At 39.2% G+C, this 23,900-nt stretch overlaps 1 protein-coding gene and 1 pseudogene across 1 annotated transcript in view; one reads left to right on the forward strand and one right to left on the reverse strand.

Annotated features, from left to right (window-relative positions):
- The first annotated feature begins 370 nt into the window (after positions 1-370).
- The window catches only part of LOC132891548 (interferon-induced protein 44-like), a 28,893-nt gene continuing 5,363 nt past the window's right edge, over positions 371-23,900 (forward strand). The window contains exons 1-7 of the mRNA XM_060929232.1: positions 371-656; positions 1,128-1,160; positions 6,264-6,530; positions 14,694-14,724; positions 16,494-16,686; positions 16,798-16,938; positions 17,117-17,288. Coding sequence (XP_060785215.1) covers positions 1,136-1,160; positions 6,264-6,530; positions 14,694-14,724; positions 16,494-16,686; positions 16,798-16,938; positions 17,117-17,288 — 829 coding nt within the window. The 5' untranslated portion in view covers positions 371-656; positions 1,128-1,135. The remainder of the gene's footprint in view (positions 657-1,127; positions 1,161-6,263; positions 6,531-14,693; positions 14,725-16,493; positions 16,687-16,797; positions 16,939-17,116; positions 17,289-23,900) is intronic.
- LOC132892228 (U6 spliceosomal RNA) lies at positions 2,661-2,724 on the reverse strand (annotated as a pseudogene).

Here is a 23,900-nt window from a genome sequence, read left to right on the forward strand (position 1 = left end):
CTTGGCCATTAGAAAATGGAGACACATTTAGAGGTACAGTCTGCACTTACAATTTGTTTACAGATATTTGTTAGATTTAATTTACATTATTTGCTCTAAAACAAGATTTTGCAATGTGAGTGTGAATGGTTGTCTGTGTCTATGTGTCAGCCCTGTGATGACCTGGTGACTTGTCCAGGGTGTACCCCACCTTTCGCCTGTAGTCAGCTGGGATAGGCTCCAGTTTGCCTGCGACCCTGTAGAACAGGATAAAGCGGCTAGAGATAATGAGATGAGATGAGACAAGATTTTGCCACAGGCACATAGTGGTGGTGGGGAATCAGTAGTGCACAAGCCAACCATAAAGTATAATTTTCATTGTTCATGTAAGTATGCATGAGGAATGTTCAAGCATGTTCCACCATACATGAAGAATCATCAAACAAGCTCTAAAACAAGCTAGAACTATATAATAAGAGGGATACAAACAGGCAGCTACATTTAACTTTAAATTTCTCAGAAAAAACCCTCCCCCTGTTTCCTCAAACTCAAACACACAGCAGTAAAAGTGAAAGAAAAACGAGCACTCGACGGGAACAGGAGCTGAGTTGTACACACAGAACGGGAGGAAGAGAAACAAAAACAGACCCCAAATTTCATTCTCACCTTGACACAAGGTAAGTGTTCTTTATTTAGAAATGTCATATGTAATGTCTAAAACTCACTCTCTCATTCTCTCTCTCTCTCTCTCTCACACACACACACACTCACTCACTTCCTCTATCTTACATGTATACACAAACACATAAAACGCACACACACAACACACACACACACACACACACACACACACACACACATATAGTTGTACTGAATATCCTAAAGTAGAATAAAGGACCCACTGATTGCATTGTTGTTCTTCATTTTGAGATATTCTCATTCGTATGTGCTTTGTCTGATAGATACAACATGGTGCTATGCTATTCACCACTTTTACATTCTGTTCATTTTTACTGGGGCACCTTCTTCATTCTCTATCTTGCTACAGTATTTAGCAATAACGAGAAGAGTTTCTAATATGAACAGGATAAAGCAGCTAGAGATAATGAGATGAGATTAATGTTTCCTTTATTCCCCCCTCAATATAGGTTCAAACATGGGATCATCTCCATCCAGACCTGGTATGTAACACAATCTGAGTTAGTGAAGCATTTAATTAAACAAAGTTTTATTTTAAATTCAACATCTGTATGACAGTAATATTAAACTCAATATTGCAGTGGGTAGTGCTTCTCTGTCTACATGCATATGTATATGTTTTCAGTAATTTTTATTCAGTATATCGAATGAGGGGCACTTCAGATTTAAAGCCAATTCCTCATTCCACAATTAAAAAAAAAAAAAAATCCAGCAGTGACCCATGTATCTGGTGCACTCTTGCAGAATTACTCCAAATTTCTAGTCCTGAATATGTTATGGAAGGGATACGTATTGAATGGTGTACTGTTTACCTTTGCACATGGCACTTCCCCCTAAGCTAACATATTATCAGATAGGTGGCTGATAGCAAATCCAAGTGCAGTTTCAGCATGCTTTATTTACAAGTGGCAATCAGTCAAATCCAAAAACATGAATCAAGATCAAGGTAAAAAAATCTGTAATAATATACAAGTCAATGAGGCAAGAACTATGAACATGGAATGAGAAAACAACAAACAAAATCTTGAAAGAGGTACTGCACATGTGTGCAAAAATGGGCTTTTTGATATGACTGCACTTTGATGAACAATCAGTGCTGGAGTAAATATTGACAAATTTACCATTTTTAATAAAAATCAGGATTTTATGGGTTGAAAGTGGCTGAAAACACTGTCTAATGGTTAAAATCATCATGGACCTCGCAAGGCCAAAACTGACATACAGTGTCTTGCAAAACTCCCTTGGTGTTTGTCCTGTTTTGTCGCATTACAAGATAGAATTAAAATGGACTTTTTGGGGGTTCGCACTATTTGACTTACACAACATGCCTACCACATTAAAGGTGGATTTTTTTTATTCTGACAAAAACAATAATCATGATGGGGAAAAAATGTGGAGTGTGCATAGGTATTTACCCCTTTTCATATGAAACCCCTAAATCAGAGCTGGTCCCACCAATTAACTTCACATGTCACATAATTAGTTGATTAAGATCCACATGGGGCAGCACGGTGGTGTAGTGGTTAACACTGTCGCCTCACAGCAAGAAGGTCCAGGTTCGAGCCCCGTGGCCGGTGAGGGCCTTTCTGTGTGGAGTTTGCATGTTCTCCCCGTGTCTGCGTGGGTTTCCTCCGGGTGCTCCGGTTTCCCCCACAGTCCAAAAGACACACAGGTTAGGTTAACTGGTGACTCTAAATTGACTGTAGGTGTGAATGTGAGTGTGAATGGTTCTGTGTCTATGTGTCAGCCCTGTGATGACCTGGCAACTTGTCCAGGGTGTACCCCGCCTTTCGCCCGTAGTCAGCTGGGATAGGCTTCAGCTTGCCTGCGACCCTGTAGAACAGGATAAAGCAGCTAGAGATAATGAGATGAGAATGAGATCCACCTGTGTGCAATCAAAGTGTCATATGATCTGTCGCATGATGTCTGTATAAATCAACTTGTTCTGGAAGGAGCCTGACTCTGTAACACTACTAAGCAAGAGGGGCCATGCTAATCTTCTCTGTATCATTCCAATTTTAGTATATGTGCTGCCGTAGCAAGCACAAACACACCACCTGAACAGCCTCGATAAATAATGTGGTTCCTCACAACGTTTCCTGTCCAGGGTGAGTGCTGAAACACCAAGTTCCTTCAGGAGACTCGCAGAACTGATCTGAATCCACACACACTGCATGGACTTTACATGCAAAGTTGTGGAGAAGTATGGATCAGGGTTGGGCGATAAAAAATATCCCAAACTTTGAATATCCCAGGTAGTGTCATTAATCCATTATAGCAAAATGGAAAAACATGGCACCACTACAAACCTGACAAGAAAAGGCAACCCACCAAAACTCACAGATTGGGCAAGGAGGGCATTAATCAGAGATGCAACAGAGACACCAAAGAGAACACTGAAGGAGCTACAAAGATCCACAGTGGAGATGGGAGTATCTGTCCATAGGACCACTTTAAGCCATACACTCCACAGAGTGGGGCTTTATGGAAGAGTGGCCAGAAAAGTAATTACTTAAGAAAACACATTTGGAGTTTGCCCAACAGCATGTGGCAGACTTCCCAAACACATGGAAGAAGATTCTCTGGTCAACTGAGACTGAAATTGAACTTTTTGGCCATCATGTGAAATGCCATGTGTGGCGCAAACCCAACACCCTGAGAACACCATCCCTACAGTGAAGCATGGTGGTGGCAGCATCATGCTGTGGGGATGTTTTTTATCTTCAGGGACAGGAAAGCTGGTCAGGACTGAAGGAAAGATAGAGGGCACTAAATACAGGGCAACTCTCGAGTAAAACCTGTTTGAGTTGGCCAAGGGTTTGAGACTGGGACAATGATCCTAAACATACTGCTCAAGTTAGATTAGATTCAACTTAATTGTCACTGCACATGTCACAGGTACAAGGCAACAAAATGCAGATTGCATCTAACCAGAAGTGCATAGCAGTAAATAACATAAGTGTAATATACATAAATATAAATGTATAGGAATTACAGGGTATGGAATGGTATAATGATATGATAGATATTTACAGTATGTTCAAAATGTGCAATATGAATGAAAATGTGCAATATGAATGAACTGTAGTGCAATGGTATGATACATAGATATTTGCAGTATATACAAAACACGATAGTTACACTGGCGTAGTTTAAAGGGAAACATTTAAATATCTTGGAATTGTCTAATTGGGGTGGCACTGTGGTGTAGTGGTTAGCACTGTTGCCTCACAGCAAGAAGGTCCTGGGTTCGAGCCCAGCGGCCGGTGAGAGCCTTTCTGTGTGGTGTTTGCATGTTCTCCCTGTGTCTCCGTGGGTTTCCTCCAGGTGCTCTGGTTTCCCCCACAGTCCAAAGACATGCAGTTAAGGTTAATTGGTGGCTCTAAATTGACCATAGGTGTGAATGTGAGTGTGAATGGTTGTTTGTCTCTATGTCAGCCCTGCGATAACCTGGCGATTTGTCCAGGGTGTACCCGGCCTCTCACCCATAGTCAGCTGGGATAGGCTCCAACTTGCCTGCGACCCTGTAGAACAGGATAAAGCGGCTACAAATAATGGATGGATGGATGGATGGATGGAATGGCCTAATCAAAGCCCAGACCTCAATCCAGTTGAGAATCTGTGGCATAACTTGAAGATTGCTGTACATCAACACAACCCATCTAACTTGAAGGAGTTGGAGCAGTTCTGCTTTCAGGAATGGGCAAAAATCCCAGTGGATAGATGTGCTAAGCAAATAGAGACACACCCCAAGAGACTTGCAGCTGTAACTGCAGCAAAAGGTGGCTCTACAAAGTATTGATGGGAGGTGAATACCTATGCACACTCCAGATTTTTCTTCATCTTAGTTATTGTTTATGTCACAAAAAATGCACCTTTAAAAGTGGTATGCATCTTGTCTCAATCAAATGGTTCTAACACCTCAAACATCAATTTTAATTTCAGCTTGTAATATGACAAAACAGAACACCAAGAGGGATGAATACTTTTGCAAGACATTATATATATATATATATATATATACACACACACAGCAATATCCCCAGTGTTGAATTAACACCCAGAGTGTTTATGTATGTCCAACCGGTCACAAATTAACTCTGAAAGTGTTAATTGCACACTGAGGATTTTGCATATATATATATATATATATATATACATATATATATATATATATATATATATATATATATATATTAGTGTGCATTGCCCATCAAATGTGGATAACTTTATTATGATTTATTTTTAAATTGTATCCTTTTAAATTTATTATAATAATAATAATAATAGAAAATCTTACCAAGGAATAGGTACCAGTGAATAAAGAGATATTTATTAGGCTATTACATGAACTGAATAATGGGACAATAACTGTAATCATGAAATGGTTTCGGTTCCCAACTTTTTTTGAAATATGTTGCAAGAATCAAAATTAGGTGGCATGGTGGTGCAGTGGTTAGCACTGTTGCCTCACAGCAAGAAGGTTCCGGGTTTGAACCTCACAGCCGACGGGGGTCTTTCTGTGTGGAGTTTGCATGTTCTTACTTCAGTTTCCCCTACAGTTCAAAATATGCAGATTAGCTAAAAATACCCAGCCACTTGGGTTGCACAAGCGACTACAGACTTGGTGCCGGTCCCAAGCCTGGATAGATTGGGGAGTGTTGTGTCAGGAAGCACATCCAGTGTAAAAACCTATGCCAAATTAAATATGTGGATCATGATGATCTGCTGTGGCGACCCTTAACAGGAGCAGCTGAAAGAAGAAGAAATCTAAAAATGTAATCTAATGTCTAATTAGTTTAAATTAAATCTTATGTAATTAGAAAAGGCTAAAATATTTATTAGCCTAATCTGTTAACCTTATCTATGGCTACGCATTTAGAGTGGGATAATCCACTAACATGTTTTAATGCACATATTAATTTGATTCAGATATGCTGATAATATACAATACGATTTATGAAAAGTCTTACCTTTTAAAAGAGCATCACAAATTATTTGTTCTGCTGTAACTCTGCTGCACTGCTAGTATTTGCTGCTAACTTCCCTGAACTACTGAGAGGCTCCATGATCTTACATTGCCAAAAAGATTGTCCATTGGAATGAATGCAACACTATAACTATACTTACTCACTCACACTCTCTCTCTCGCTCTCTCTCTCTCACTATACATGGCTTTTGGCTGTGAACACGTCAGTAAGCGTGGGACATGGACATTGCTGTCAATGATGGCCAATGTCAGCAGGCCATGATGCTCTCTTGGAAAGCATAGTACAGCACTGATTTTGGTGCTGAAATGACATACATTATTTCACACTTTCTAAATTTCAAATATATTAGCTGATCCAGATGTATGTTTTACTGTAATTTTAAGCAGTTTAATAATATATGAAAGGAAAAAATATTAAAAGATTAGATTAAGCATCCTTTTGTTTGAAGACTGGGAAATTGGCTTGATTTGTACATGGCCTGGACATTCATGATATCATCTGAACAGCATGAGATGATCATGCATATAAACATGAACATATGAAATTAACCATTCAGTGTATCTTTGTAATTTCTTTTTCTGGTCTGTCTAACAGAATTTGTCACAGTTCTGGCTAATAGACAAGTTTCAAAAGGACAAAATGTTGTTCTTTCCTGTGATGCAAGCACAGAAGATGTAACAAAATCATGGGGAAAGGATGGCGAAAAATTGGATTGTGTGCAGGGCAAGCATGTTGTGAAAAACGTTGGTAAAAGGTGCATCTTGGAAATTTCAAAGGCTGAGGCAAGTGATGAAGGGGAATATACCATAACCTTGACCAACAAATCAGGTTCTATCTCATGCTCTGCCTCTGTCAGAGTCGGTAAGTAACGTAATACATTATTCCTTAATATAAAGTCAGTAAACTAGGCAAATTGCTAATAATAACTGTTCATAATCATACAAAGGGTGTGCTTAATCTTATAACAAAAATGGGACACAGAAAGCAGGTACCACATCACATTAGATCTTCTATACATAGAGTCATGGGAAAAATAAAGTACACCCTCCTTCAATTCTATGTTTTTATTTCTCAGGGTCTAAATATCAATTGTGTTGTCCTCATGAACATCTAGAAACAAACAAATAACCTCAGATGACACAAAGGCAGAACAGATTTTGATTTGATTTGATTTATTTCTGGATTAACACATTTAAACAGTAATCCAAAGGATAACATGCAAAAGCAAAATACTTATTTCCAGCATGGTCCTTGGTGTTACACAGAAACATATAGACAAGAGACAAACAGACTCAGACTTTAAAAGACATACATTAAAAAATTAGGAGGAGAGAAGGACATCACATAAAACAAAAATAAATAAATAAATAAATAAATAAATAAAAAACACAAACTGCTGAAAATCTATTCAATTTAACAGTGAATGTCCACCTTATTCCATATCTGCTTTACCTGTCTTTTAAAGATCCCTCTAGATGTTCAAAGTTTAGTAACTGTGGGTAAACTATTCCATGCCATGGTACCAGTGTGAAAAAAAGATTTTTTAACTGCATTATTTGCTCTAGGCACCATGCAGGAACGGATGCTGGCCCTAGTGTTATGGTTGTGCTGCGTGTGAATCATGGTCACATTAGAACATAAATATCTGGGGGCGTAACCATTAACAATGTTCAACATATGGTTCAATTTAAGCTGTTCAACTCTTAAATGCACAGGAAGTAGACCAGCTGTTGTAAACTCCTCCCTACCTACATGAGAACGAGGGGATGCTTTTAATAGGTACCGGATAACGTTGTTTTGCAGCACTTGGGATTTGTTTCTAAGCTTCATTGTCAACCCAGAAAACCATGCAGAGCACGCAAAATCCACATGACATTGAATCAAAGTTAATACTAATAATTTCTTTACAAAAAAATCTAAAAACTTTGTCTTGCGGTATAAAAACTTTAACTTTTTAGAACATTTAGCTAAGAGTTTAGCTGCAATGAAATCACCTATAAGTGATTGATCCAATGTTAGACCCAAATATGTGACACTATCCTTGGACACAATTTCAGACCCATTACACATCACATTCAAAGTATTTGATTTTAACAACTTCCTTCTTGTACCAAACAAGATTGATTCAGTCTTGCCCAGATGCATAGAGAGCTTATTGTCCACAAGCCACTGATTGACAAACTCAAGCTCAATGCCAAGAGTATTTTCAATGTCCTTGACATTACACCCTGGGACAAGCAAAGCAGAATCATCGGCATATAATAGTAGCTTGCACCAAACTGCAGCTGACATATCATTTATATATATTAAAAATAACAGGGGCCCCGAGATCGAACCTTGGGGCACCCCACATGTTATACTCTGTGGATCAGAGAGGGTCCCCTCAACATCACATACTTGTGTCCTATCTGTTAGGTAAGATGTGAACCGTTTAATTGCTGAGTTTCTAAACCCCATACACTGTAACTTAGAAATTAAAATATCATGGTTAACAGTATCAAAAGCTTTTTGTAAGTCAAGTAGAAGCATACCAACATAATTCCCTAAATCAAAATTCTGGCGCACATAGTCAAATAGATGAATGAGACAGGTGTCAGTAGAATGTACAGCTCAAAAACCAGACTGGAGCTCATATAATAGATCATGTCTGATGAGATACTCTTCCACCTGTTCATATACAAGACGCTCAAAAATCTTTGACATGGTAGACAGAATCGAGACCTATAATTCCCAACATCAGCTCTGTTATTTTTCTTAAAAAGAGGAACCACCCTTGCATTCTTCATGTCATTTGGAAATACACCCTGACCTATGGACAGGTTTATGACATGGGCAAGAATACTAGATGTAACCTCAGCACTATCCCTGAGAAACCTGGAGGGGATAAGGTCCAAGCCAGTGGCCTTATTTACTGACAAGGTGGAGAGACTCACTCTAACTTTATCCTCTGAGACAGGTCTAATTACAAATGCATCCCCAGAGACATTTTTGCTTCTATAAAATGAGTTAACAAATGATTTGCCATATTTATCAGAAGCAGCTGGCAATTTATTAACCAGACTGGCAGCAACAGTTGTAAAATAATTGTTAAAATGACAGGCAATCCATCGCTTATCAAAACACATCTCATCTTCAATGGTAAGCCCTCCTCTACCAGACTTTGATTTGGATTTTGCTGTTGATCCCATATCATTGAGAATTTGATGAGATTTCAATATGTAGTCTTTTTTCCCCCAAAAAATGTAAACCAACATAAAGAAAACAGGTGGGAAAACATAAGTACACTGTATAATTCAGTAAGACGTAGAACTAGCTTTAGTCACAAAAACTTCAAGTAAACATTTTCTGTCGGAATTTATCAGTCTTTTACATCAATCTGAAGAAATTTTGGCCAATAGTTCTTTACAATAATCGTTCAGTTCAATAATGTTTGAGGGCATTCATTTATGCACAGCTCACTTCAGTACCCACCACAGGATCTTAGTGGATTTAAGGCCTGGACTTTGACTTGGTCGTTCCAGTGCCTTCATTTTTGTCTTCTTTAGCCATTCAGATGATAATTTGCTGGTGTGCTTGGTATCGTCCTGTTGCATGACTCAATTTCACTAGATTGCCTTACATTTGTCTCAAGAATATTCTGATATAAATTGGAGTTCATCATTGTCTCAACGACTGCAAGTTTCTCAGGTCCTGTGGCTGCAAAACAATCCCAAATCATCACCCCTACACCACCATAGACCACCACTGCCAAACATGGATCAGTGTATGAATTGAAATATTAAAATCTGTTTCTTTTGTCACCTGAGGTTATTTGTTTGCTTACAGAAATTGGTGAGGACTACAAAATTGCATGGTTGTAATCTATTGCAAGAACCTACCACCTTCCTGATTATGTAAAACTGTCCCCACTACAATTTTGATATTAGTTAAGTATATATTTAAAGGTAGACTGCCTTAATAGAACAATTAATTGTTAGGGTTTTGTACCCGGGTCGCTGGTGTGATAATCCAGCAAACCCCCACTAGGCCACCAGGGGGATGACTCAAGTGCAGAGGCGTGAGGCGAAAGTAGAGTATCAAAAACAGTTTATTTAGAATATGTACAATCCAAGGGAAAAAACAAAAAGAATAATCCAAAGCTCAGAAGATGAACAAAAATAAAATATCCCAAGGTTCAAAGTCCAAAATCCAAATAAGAAAAGAAGAGGCAAAAACTCAAACGCTCAGAAGATAAAAAGGTCAAAACAAAATCCACAAAGTCCAAAAGAAAGAAGCAAAAAACCAAGAATACAAAGATACAGGCAAGGTACATGGGACAGAGGGAACAAGCACTAACAGTATAGCAAAGGAAAAAGACTCCGTGACAAGGGAACAAACAGAGGGGTATTTATACACACACTAATTAAGGAACAGGGCGGGGCAGGAAACAGGCAATGAAGACAAACACAAAAAACACAGTGGCGGCCTCTAGAGGCCAAAACAAACATGACAAGATGGAAATAACAGCGGCCTCTAGAGGCCAAAACAGTCCCAGTCCTAACATTAATGAATTTAGGGCTACATGAACCTAATTTCTCCGCTATTTTTTCCTGCTTCACCATGACCCAATTCAAGATACTATGTCATGCATCATGTGTTGGGCTTTCCCCATTCGTGCAAGGCATTGTGGGATACAAATTTGTAACAGGAGAGAAAAATGGAGGACATAAGTGTGCAAATGAAACATGAAAGATTGACTACAGTAACGGAAAGTGAGAAGAAAAGACGTTATGTTGTGGAAGAAAGGAAACACAGGACCGAACTAATAAATATTGGCAGTCAGCGAGCACCTCGGTGTGATCAACTGTTCATTTAGCAACAGAATGATGTAACTGGGGCGGCACGGTGGTAGAGTGGTTAGCCCTGTCGCCTCACAGTAAGAAGGTTCTGGGTATGAGCCCAGTGGCTGATGGGGGCCTTTCTGTGTGGAGTTTGCAAGTTCTCCCGGTGTTTGCATGGGTTTTCTCTGGGTGCTCCGGTTTCCCCCACAATCCAAAGACATGCAGGTTAGGTTAATTGGTGGCTCTAAATTGACTGTAGGTGTGAATGTGAATATGAATAGTTGTTTGTCTCTATGTGTCAACCCTGCAATGACCTGGCGACTTGTCAAGGGTGTACCCTGCCTCTCACCCATAGTCAGCTGTGATGGGCTCCAGCTTGCCTGTGACCTTGAACAGGATAAGCGGTTATGGATAATGGATGGAAATTGACCGTAGGAGTGACTGTGAATGGTTGTTTGTCTCTATGTGTCAGCCCTGTGATGACCTGGCAACTTGCCCAGGATGTACCCCACCTCTCGCCCATAGTCAGCTGGGATAGGCTCCAGCTTGCCCCCAACCCTGCACAGGATAGACGGTTATGGATAATGGATGGATGGATGATATAACTGTCAGTGCATGGTCAAGGTAAACCTGTAGATGGCAGTAATGCAACTCTGTGGATGCCAGCAGCTGTAAAACTCAAAAGAAGAAGAAGGTAAACCTGCTCATGCGCACACGGACTTACGCTGTCTGCTTGACTGCACAAAGCAAGTGATTTCATGCGAATTATTTGCTCGGGAATCCTCTTAAATTATATAACTTTCCGGCCATATAATGCCCTTTAATTTTTTTTACATTTTTTATTTTTTTGAATAATACAGAAATAAACATATATCACCCTGACCAAATTTCAGAGGGAACTCAATTTCACTAATTTTATGAAATCGAAAGGCCGCCTAGCTTTAAATCACACATTGGCTCTACAAAGTGTGACTTCCCTCATGTTCCCACTGGACCAGAAAGAGAATTTCAATTGGTGTTTATTTGTTTTGTTCCTGCCTAAACATGCAGTGATGTGTTTACTGGACAACATTTTGGATTTAGAAAAAAATTAAAACTAAAAACAGGACAGTGCTTAATAAGAGGAGAGAGCTCACTAGAACACATTCCAGGCTGTCACAGGTGATTTGCCTTCTGTGGTCATAATGTGATAGTACTGGTATCAAATTAAACATGTAACGCTGATTGTTCAGTGATATGAAATTCGCAGCCAATTATCCTGGGCATACAGACTAGGAATTGTAATAGTCTTGCAAACATTAACGCTGAAAATTCAATTCAAAATTCCATATTTTATTCAGAATAGAACATAGATGACATATCAAATGTTTAAACTGAGAAAATGTATCATTTCAAGAGAAAAATTAGGTGAGTTTAAATTTCATGACAACAACAGATCTCAAAAAAGTTGGGACAAGGCCATGTTTACCACTGTGAGACATCCCCTTTTCTCTTTACAACAGTCTGTAAACGTCTGGGGACTGAGGAGACAAGTTGCTCAAGTTTAGGGATAGGAATGTTAACCCATTCTTGTCTAATGTAGGATTCTAGTTGCTCAACTGTCTTAGGTCTTTTTTGTCGTATCTTCCGTTTTATGATGCACCAAATGTTTTCTATGTATGAAAGCTCTGGACTGCAGGCTGGCCAGTTCAGTACCCGGACCCTTCTTCTACGCAGCCATGATGCTGTAATTGATGCAGTATGTGGTTTGGCATTGTCATGTTGGAAAATGCAAGGTCTTCCCTGAAAGAGACGTCGTCTGGATGGGAGCATATGTTGCTCTAGAACCTGGATATACCTTTCAGCATTGATGGTGTCTTTCCAGATGTGTAAGCTGCCCATGCCACACGCACTAATGCAACCCCATACCATCAGAGATGCAGGCTTCTGAACTGAGCGCTGACAACAACTTGGGTCGTCCTTCTCCTCTTTAGTCCGAATGACACGACGTCCCTGATTTCCATAAAGAACTTCACATTTTGATTCGTCTGACCACAGAACAGTTTTCCACTTTGCCACAGTCCATTTTAAATGAGCCTTGGCCCAGAGAAGACGTCTGTGCTTCTGGATCATGTTTAAATACGGCTTCTTCTTTGAACTATAGAGTTTTAGCTGGCAACGGCGGATGGCACGGTGAATTGTGTTCACAGATAATGTTCTCTGGAAATATTCCTGAGCCCATTTTGTGATTTCCAATACAGAAGCATGCCTGTATGTGATGCAGTGCTGTCTAAGGGCCCGAAGATCACGGGCACCCAGTATGGTTTTCCGGCCTTGACCCTTACGCACAGAGATTCTTCCAGATTCTCTGAATCTTTTGATGATATTATGCACTGTAGATGATGATATGTTCAAACTCTTTGCAATTTTACACTGTTGAACTCCTTTCTGATATTGCTCCACTATTTGTCGGCGCAGAATTAGGGGGATTGGTGATCCTCTTCCCATCTTTACTTCTGAGAGCTGCTGCCACTCCAAGATGCTCTTTTTATACCCACTCATGTTAATGACCTATTGCTAATTGACCTAATGAGTTGCAATTTGGTCCTCCAGCTGTTCCTTTTTTGTACCTTTAACTTTTCCAGCCTCTTATTGCCCCTTTCCCAACTTTTTTGAGATGTGATGCTGTCATGAAATTTCAAATGAGCCAATATTTGGCATGAAATTTCAAAATGTCTCACTTTCGACATTTGATATGTTGTCTATGTTCTATTGTGAATACAATATCAATTTTTGAGATTTGTAAATTATTGCATTCCGTTTTTATTTACAATTTGTACTTTGTCCCAACTTTTTTGGAATCGGGGTTGTATACTTATAACATTAACGGATGAAATAGTCAGTTAGCAAACTAAATGTTTTGACAGGATGTGCTGTAGAGTGATTTTTTACTCTTACTTTTGACTTGGGGTAACATTAACTGTTCTTGTTGCTCTCATGTCTGCATTGTACAGTACCTGTTGGCCAAACAGGATTGCGAGTTTGATATTCTGTATTCTCCAGTTCAAAACCCATCTGTGTGGCTACAGCCGAGGGTTACTGTAGTTAACATTACAATCATTTATTTTCTGATGATTGGTTGAACCTACTGCAATATTTCCTCTTAATTCAGCAGTCTGGATTAGCATTGTGGGTGCAAGGAAGATAAAGGGAGACATAAGGTCTTATTTATTGGTAAATATAAGTAGTAATGTATGTAGGTAGTAAAAGGCTGAGTTAGCTCACTTGCTACATCTATCAGCACATAACATTTGCCAGTAAGCACATGCTCGGTGAGTTAACTTATTATCTCGTCTTGTATTGGAAATCAGAAGTTCCCTTCATTCAAATAACTTGCATTGCAAACTAGGAGTTCAATTCATTTTCATTTAGGTTTGTTGTTAATACAGACATCATTATATATATATATATATATATATATATATATATATATATATATATATATATAGAGAGAGAGAGAGAGAGAGAGAGAGAGAGAGAGAGAGAGACCAGGCCAGGCAGGGGGAAAAAAAAAGAGGAATAGGTAAGAATTTGCACGATGAGCTGGAAGGCTTTCTCAAAGAGCACATCCTTCTGATTTGAGCATTGTTTTAAACCAGTTTCTCCCATTGCTTATTTTAAGTGCATGAACAGAATGGCCTTTTTAAAGTTAAAGCATCCTTTAGTAGACCTGTGTGCTTTAATGTTCTCTCATTGAGCACATCCTTCTGATGACATATAGGTTGTCAGTGCCAGGATGTTACATACTGTAGTGGATGTTCATACAGATATCAGAGAGAGAGAGAGAGAGAGAGCATACCTAGGCCAGGCAGAGAGAGGAAAAAGAGGTGACCAAGTAAGCAATTTTACTGTATTGATTTTCAGGAAATGCAATGAAAAATTCCAAAATTTTCTGAGGGCAAAACCCCACAGACTCCCAGACAAATTTATCTTGCACCACTTTCCAAATCAAACTTAAACCCTTGCACAATTGTTATTTAGGCACTGATTAATAAAAACATGGAATTAAAGGAGGATGAACTTTCTTTCCCTCTATGAATTTATTACAGTAGTTTACACTGCAAATGTGCATCTTTTGGAAATATGGGACGATAAGTATAGTAGTAAACATACTACGGTAATATTTATTGTATTAATAGCATGTTAATTGTCGTGTTTTGTATAGAAATAAATGAATGGAGGGAAGTGCAATGGAGGTAAGATTACAAACATATTTTGTATAATGTAAGTTATCATTAGCTATACAGTGGTGCTTGAAAGTTTGTGAACCCTTTAGAATTTTCTATATTTCTGCATAAATATGACCTAAAACATCATCAGATTTTCACAAAAGTCCTAAAAGTAGATAAAAAGAACCCAGTTAAACAAATGAGACAAAAATATTATACTTGGTCATTTATTTATTAAGGAAAATGATCCAATATTACATATCTGTGAGTGGCAAAAGTATGTGAACCTTTGCTTTCAGTATCTGGTGTGACCCCCTTGTGCAGAAATAACTGCAATTAAACATTTCCGGTAACTGTTGATCAGTCCTGCACACTGGCTTGGAGGAATTTCAGCCCAGTCCTCCGTACAGAACAGCTTCAACTCTGGGATGTTGGTGGGTTTCCTCACATGAACTGTTCACTTCAGGTCCTTCCACAACATTTCGATTGGATTAAGGTCAGGACTTTGACTTGGCCATTCCAAAACATTAAAGGAACAGTCCACCGTACTTCCATAATGAAATATGTTCTTCTCTGAATTGAGACGAGCTGATCCGTACCTCTCCGAGCTTTGTGCGACCTCCCAGTCAGTCAGACGCGCTGTTACTCCTGTTAGCAATGTAGCTAGGCTCAGCATGGCCAATGGTATTTTTTGGGGCTGTAGTTAGATGCGACCAAACTCTTCCACGTTTTTCCTGTTTACATAGGTTTATACGACCAGTGACATGAAACAAAGTTCAGTTACACAAATTGAAACGTGGCGATTTTCTATGCTATGGAAAGTCTGCACTATAATGACAGGCATACTAACACCTTCTGCGCGCTTCGACAGCGCATTGATACCTTCACTCAGGAGTGAAGGTAATGGCTTTCAATTATTCTGCTCCTTCATATTGGAACCTTCTCCAAAAAGACATACAGCTTAGTGTATTTATTTCACTAGAGCACTTTAAACAGCTACTAAAAAACTTAAAATCAGACCGTTGCACATGTTTCCAATGACCCTTACCTATGCCCCCTTTCTCCATCAGATTTCTAATCAATTTAATGTTTTACTCTTCTTTGTTTGTTTTGTTCCTTGTTTGTACTGTCTATTATATGTAGCTTCTTTTATCTTTTCTGTTTGTTTTGATGTTGTTTTGTATTGTATACTTTGTTTTCTTTGTCTTAACAGTCTGCATTTATATTGTCTATATGTACTCCCAGGGCTCCCTTGCAAAAGAGATTTAATATCTCAATGGGATATCACCTGGTAAAATAAAGGACAAAAAATAAAATAAAATAAATGTGTTGTGAAGATCAGACTTTGATAGAGCCCTGTTCTTTAAATAAAACAGGGTGCCCACTCACACCTGATTGTCATCCCATTGATTGAAAACACCTGACTCTAATTTCACCTTCAAATGAACTGCTAATCCTAGACGTTCATATACTTTTGCCACTCACAGATATGTAATATTGGATAATTTCCTTCAATAAATAAATGACCAAGTATAATATTTTTGTCTCATTTTTTTAACTGGGTTCTCTTTGTTTACTTTTAGAACTTGTGTGAAAATCTGATGATGTTTTAGGTCATACTTATGCAGAAATATAGAAAATTCTAAAGGGTTCACAAACTTTCAAGCAACACTGTACATATATTATAAAATGGCACATGTGCACTGAGTTGCTATTTATTGCTACAAAACATATCACAAATATACTATAAAACATATAAATATAAGCTGCTGGAATCACACTTTTTCTTTTCTTAGAGAAAAAGGTATGTTGGATTCCCTCAAGGCATTTCAAATTTGTAATGAAATCCAAGAGCTCCGTTTCCAATTGTATGGACCAGTTGGAGCAGGAAAGTCCAGCATCATAAACACCATCGGATCCATTTTTGAAGGACGTCAGTCTGTCAGCTGTTCGGTTGCTGCAGGATCTACTAAGAGTCACACTCTAAATGTGAGTTCATATTATGCAGTCCAAAGTCTGTGACTTCTTTTTGCCTAGTATGCATGACACAACTAGCTCTGTAAACATTCATAAATATCTTTTTTTCTGTGGTACTTTCAGTATGAACGATTTAGATTTGCAAATGGAAAAGGATCATTTCCTTTTGCCTTCAATGATGTAATGGGTGCAGAAGCAAAACTTGGGGTCCTCACTGAAGATATCATCCTTGCTTTAAAAGGGCATATGAAAGAGGGTTACCTGGTAAGATAACACTTAACCTTTAGTGTGCAACAATTCACTTTCCTGTGGTTGGATATTCACACCATATGTAAATCAGTATGTTGCTATGTCAGTATAAAGCCTACCAGTGTAACCAGCGTAACTGTACTATCATCCAAGCCAATTTTGTATGACCACACAAACACATTCTTTTCTTCAGTTTAATGAAGAAACTCCACTGTCTGAACGCAACCTTTATTACAACCAAAATCCCAGCCTGAGTGATCAGATGCACTGCCTGGTGTTTGTCGCACCAGCGGACAAGATTTCGTTGATGAACAAAAATTTTATTGGAAAACTGAAGCATGTCAGAGATGCAGCAAGCAGAATGGGTGAGTCAGTTCATCAGCTCAATAATATTAGTTTATCCTTGTCAGGCACAATTAAATTTTATTTTTATTCGGTGCTCTCAGGGTAACTTGCTATTTTTGTGGCCAAGAACAAACAAGGATGGGTATGATAGCACAACAACAAAGTGTGAGGCAATCGAAATCCACTACTGCAATAGACCTTCTATTGGAAACATGAGGCCTAAGTTATATTTTAAAATTAAGCCTTTACAGTGCTTTCCCTCTTTCGTATAATCCAGAGTTGTGGATAAACAATTTGTCATCCGACTTCAACATGAATAGGCTTCTTCAACCAACCCCCAACAAAATGCAAGGAAATACAAAATGACCAAATGTGAATTTTATTATTAACAGAATAAACATGTCTGTTGTGTTGTGGTTTTTTTTGTCTATCTTGTCTTTCCACCATAGACCCTGCCAATGATGAAATATGCAAAGTATTTTTTTAAAGAGAGGAGATGGTTTAATTGATTGGGTATGCAGTGACATGCTTAACATCACTTAATGTTACCATTTTAAGTTTAAAGATTTAAATTTTGTCTTGAAAGAGTGTCCAAATCTTAAGTAAGCACCTGAAGAGGAATTTAATTGCTTTGTTGGGGTGGTGGTTTCAACCATGATGTCAGAAATAACACCAGCAATCCAAATTTGGGGCAGCCTCCAAACATGGCCGCCATGGACTACAACTCCCAAGCACTGCAGCACTTTTCCTTTCCTGAATTCTAATCACCACTACAGCTATTCAAGAGACTCAGTCACAAACACCTAGTGCGAAGTATCGCTCATTGTATCCATACCGGATCATACCGAGCCATTTATCCTGTGTTATTGACTCTCCATGACTTTGACCCTGTTTTCTGTTAATCCCTGACTCTGAACTTTCACCTTATCTCTGACACATTGTCTGTACGACCCCCTTCTCAACACTAACCTTGTTATTAGTTTCACAATTTGGAATTGGCTCCCAGTTTGTGATGCACCCGCTCTCCCCTGTGACTGCATCTGTAAGTGCCTGCACCCTGACACATGAGTCAGCTGTGTTATCGTGCTAAGCCCTGTACAGTTGTAAAGTTTCCTTACTTTAGTGAGATAGCTTTTTGCAAACTATGGTTGCAAAAACCATACTTGCAACCATTGATTGGGTACCCAATCAATTAAACCATCTCATCTCTTTAAAAAAATACTTTCCATATTTCACCATTGGCAGGGGCTATGGTGGAAAGACAAGATAAACAAAAAAAAATGCACACACAGCAACAGACATGTTAAAGATGTTTTAAAACTCAAATCATTGAGACAGGAGTTTAAAAACACCTTCCTTAGTGACTAGCTTGAAATCAAATCAAGCAGGTTTAAGTCATATGAGGTTCAACAATTTTAAAGAATGTTGGGAGGACTTTATCATCAGTGACTGTCATTCAATTTCTGTTTTTAAGATTATAACTCTGTTATTCAGCTTAAACAATGTTATTCATGTAACTACTAAGAACTATTCAGCAACTACAATAAAACTGATGGAAAAGGGATGCAATTAGGACAATGTGTTAGGGATTTGCTGGGGATCGAACCCGGGTCGCTGGTGTAGTGATCCAGCAAACCCCCACTAGGCCACCAGGGGAATGACTCCACCAGGGGAGTGAGGTGAAAGTAGAGTAGAAAAACAGTTTATTCACAATATTTACAATCCAGGGCAAAAACAAAAGTATAATCCAAACGCTCAGAAGATAACCGGGAAAAAAACAAAAGTTCAAAGAAACAAAGAGCCAAAAACCAGAAAAGAAGAGGCAAAAATACAAATGCTCAGAGGATCCAAAAATGGTAAACACAAAGTCCAAAAAAGTCCAAAAGAAAGCAAAGTACAAAAACCACAAAGACATAGGCGAGGACCACAGAACAGAGGTTACTGGAGCTAAACATAACAGCACAAAGACTCCGTGACTAGGGACCAAACTGAGGGAGTATTTATACACAAACTAAATAGGACACAGGTGACAATAATGAGGACTAGGCGGGGCACAAAACAAAGGCGCATGGCTGTCAAAACAAAAACACAAAACACAGAAACAGTGGCGGCCTCTAGAGGCCAAAACGAACATGACAAGATAAGGAAAAAACAGCGGCCTCTAGAGGCCAAAACAGTCCCAGTCCTAACACAACGATAACTGTATACTCACCCTCCACTTTAATAGGTACACCCAGGGGCGCCGCCAGAAATTTTGGGCCCCATGAAAGATTAGAATTTTGGGCCCCCCAACTTTGCCCACCCTCGTCACAATTGCACTATTGTCATTATGAGGGGTTATTGTCTGATGAGGGGTTAGGTAATGCATGAAAAAGTTTGATGCATTCAAGTTTGATGCATTTAAATGAACTCCATACTCAGTAGCCTTACAAATGTTACCCATAAAAGACAGGAAACATCTTATTATAAATTTATTTCAAAGTGACATGGAGTGACATTTCAATTTGATCAATTACGTACGTATTTCTTCATATGTTGTAACCTCTATCCCTCTTTTATGTGTGCTGCGCTTTCTCCAGCTCCTCAATTTGAAACCAATGGTTTAGAACGTGTGAACATTCCACACACGTAACCATGTCAAACACTTGACTGCTGTCCGTTATTAGCAACACTTTAATCTAGCAAACTGTATATGGCGCTCGCTCATTAAAAACTTCAATCCTAAAGCATTTATGGGTTGTATTGCTGCTTACCTCCTTCTCCAAAGGGGGGTTCAGTGGTTTGGTAGGGCGGAGGTCCCCCTGAGGCTGAATCTGTGCATATTTAGGGCACCCCATTAGTTATGAAACTGGTTATTAGCACTAGTTATTAGCACCAGCATAACGTAATATTTCATCTTGTTTATCACACAAGTCAGTTCAGTTATTAAAATGGAAAAAATGTCACTGTACAAACTGTAAAAGTGTTCTCTTGATAGGCTAATCCAACCATGTTCATACTGTTCATTTACCATTCGCTAATATTTTGAACACACATGTGAGCGATTAGCTACCTTTCTTTGGGAAAAACTGAGTGACCAGTTGCCTGCCTCTCCGGTCCCTCTCAGCTTTCAGCTGCCTTTCTTTACGTTTTTGACAGCCACTCTTCATATTTAGCGATCATAGACTGTACGCACTCCACTGCTGGCTGGCTGGCTGCTGCACCGCAACACAGCAGCAAGTAGCGTTGCACTGATCAGCACACAAATGTAATGCATCGCGCTTCTACTAGAACTGGACCGTACCATTTCGCAAAAGGGGGAGGGTTAAATGACAATATGTTGAAGAACTCAAGAAATAGACAACCTTGTTCAATTAGCTCATTTTACCAGATGGAATATTGCATTGTTGTTATTTCAAAAGTCTTATTAAAATCATTAAAAGCATATTATCAGCCCCTTAAAGGGCCCCATGGCAGTGCTGGGCCCCTAGAATTGTTCTAACCTTTCCCCCCCGGCAGCGCCCATGCGTACACCTGCACATCCATGCAGCTATCTAATCAGTCAATCATGTGGAAGCATCAGTACAATGCTAAATAAATAAATAAAAATAAATCAGATACAGGTCAAGAGATTCAGTTAATGTTAATGTCAAACATCAGAATGGGGGAAAAATTGGATCTCTGTGACTTAAACCATGGAATAGTTGTTGGTGCCAGATGGACTGGTTTGAGTATTTCAGAGGCTACTGATTTCCTGGGATTTTTGCACACAATAGTCATACAGAGTTCACAGACAATGGTGTGGAAAAAAAAACAGTTTTGTGGGTGGAAAAGCCTTGTTGAAAAAAGGTCAAAGGAAAATGCCCAGATTGGTTCAAGTTTCTAGGAAGGAAAAATTAACTCAAATAATCACTTATTACAACCATGGTGAGCAGAAAAGCATATCAGCATGCACAAAGTATTGATCTTGAGGTGGTTGGGCTACAACAGCAGAAAACCACACTGGGTTCCACTCTGTTATCATGAACACTGACTCAATGAAACTGAAAAGTTGAAAATTGGGGGGGGGGGGGAATCCCCTGGTCTTTTCAGTCATCAACTGTCCAACTTTAATGAGTTTGTATCCATGATAGCCTCAGATTGTTCTTACCTACAATCTGAGATGCTTTTGGGGGTGATGGGACAGGTATCAAAGTAAAATTTTGAAGCAGATGCAGGGTGAGAATTGACCTCAGCATTTAATATTCACCAGACAGTAAATTAAGGATGCAGAATATGCACATGGTTAAAAAAAAAAAAAAGGAAGATGATTAAATGCATACCTGGTGACTTGTCCAGGGTGTACCCCACCTCTCGCCCATAGTCAGCTGGGATAGGCTCCAGCTTGCCTGCGACCCTGCAGAACAGGATAAGCAGCTACAGATAATGGATGGATGTGTAGGTGCAATAGGCTTATCTCATGTAAAAAGGGATCAGTCTCATTAATCATTAATTCAAGTGTCTAATAGTTTATAGCTAAACTGTTAAAATCACTGGAATAACTTGGTGGTGATGTTGCTATAGTTTATTGAGTATTGTAGCTTGAATGTAATACATTTACTCTAGATCTATAACATTCACATAACAACCAAATGGGCGAAGGCAATTAGAATACTTTTCTTGGCAGAGGTTGGAATTCAGTGAATGTTGTAGCAATAAACAGGACACGGTTTATTCCAAAGATACCATTTATTGAAATAGCTGACGTGAATTAGCAAACTAATACTGATCAGATATAGCAACAATAGCAGCCAAGGAATAATTCAATATAAATGGTGATACAATGTATACAAATAAGAATCGGTAGTGTATATGATAATTAAGGCACTAATGGTGATCAGAAGTAATAAGTTGTATGCCAGTGTTACAGTGTAGGGGCGAGTGGATGTTAAAATGTGATAGGGAAATCACGTGTTTGTGTGTGTTTGTGTGTGTGTGTATGTGTGTATGAGTAGGTGTGTGTGTAAGAGTGTGTGTGTATGGAATGGGAATGGAATTCGCGAGCCATGCCAGGCTACGCCTAGAGACAAGGAGAGCGTGCGAAAAAGAAGAACAAAGGAATCTGTAGTTTAAACTAGTTTCGGCTAGGCCTTAAACCCAAATACTACTCAACCCTTAGCTACTCCTGAAATCACAATGTTGAGGAGTGGAGTACGATGGGGGGAGTTAAAAAGAGAGAGAGAGAGAGAGAGAGAGAGAGAGAGAGAGAGAGAAAACGCATGCATCAAAATGCGTACATTTAAACCATAAATTAATTCAAATGAACAACATTCTTCACATGAACTAGTCACAACTAAAGCTAACAATTGCCCAGATGCCAGCCTTATGTGAGATTGCTCTTGTTAGTGACTGAAAGTGCGCCTTCCATATCCAAAGACAGCGCGGGGTGCAGATCTCGGGAGAAAGCAGTTGTTCCTTTCACTTTTAGCTCATCAGCTGAAGATCTTCAGTGTCCTGTCGGTCATCTGATGATCTGGAAGGAATCTTGTTTATAGTTTGTCGATGTTGAGAAAGGGAAAAGGGATCCGGTCGCCTTTTCTCTTTGAAATACTGCATGGGCTGCAGTAACTACAGTGCCTTGAAAAAAGTATTCATACCCCTTGAACTTTTTCACATTTTTCCACCTTACAACCACGAACTTAAAAGTTTTTTATTGAGATTTTATGTGATAGACCAACACAGAGTAGCACATAATTGTGAAGTGAAACAAAAATGATAAATGCTCTTCAAAATTTTAAACAAATAAAAATCTGAAAAATGTGATGTGCATTAGTATTCAGCCCCCCTACGTCAATACTTTGTAGAGCCACCTTTTGCTGCAATTACAGCTGCAAGTCTTTTGTGGTATGTCTCTACCAGCTTTGCACATCTAGACACTGAAATTTTTGCCCATTCTTCTTTGCAAAATAGCTCAAGCTCAGCCAGATTGGATGGAGAGCGTCTGTGAACAGCAATTTTCAAGTCTTGCCACAGATGCTCAATGGGATTTAGGTCTGGACTTTGACTGGGCCATTCTAACACATGGATATTATTTGATCTAAACCATTCCATTGTAGCTCTGGCTGTATGTTTAGGGTCATTGTCTTGCTGGAAGGTGAATCTCCTTCCCAGTCTCAAGTCTTTTGCAGCCTCCAACAGGTTTTCTTCCAGGATTGCCCTGTATTTAGCTCCATCCATCTTCCCATCAACTCTGACCAGCTTCCCTGTCCCTGCTGAAGAAAAGCATCCCCATAGCATGATGCTGCCACCACCATGTATCACAGTGGGGATGGTGTGTGCAGGGTGATGAGCAGTGATAGTTTTCCGCCACACACAGTGCTTTGCATTTAGGCCAAAAAGTTCAACTTTGGTCTCATCTGACCAAAGCATCTTCTTCCACATGTTTGCTGTGTCCCCTACATGGCTTCTGGCAAACTGCAATCGGGACTTCTTATGCCTGTCTTTCAACAATGGCTTTCTTCTTGCCACTCTTCCAGAAAGGCCAGATTTGTGGAGTGTACGACTTATAGTTATCCGGTGCACAGATTCTCCCACCTGAGCTGTGGTAGTTCTGCAGCTCCTTCAGAGTGATCATGGGCCTCTTGGCTGCTTCTCTGATCAGTGCTCTCCTTGCT

The sequence above is a fragment of the Neoarius graeffei genome, chromosome 9, assembly GCF_027579695.1.
Source record: "Neoarius graeffei isolate fNeoGra1 chromosome 9, fNeoGra1.pri, whole genome shotgun sequence".
Classification (NCBI taxonomy): domain Eukaryota; kingdom Metazoa; phylum Chordata; class Actinopteri; order Siluriformes; family Ariidae; genus Neoarius; species Neoarius graeffei.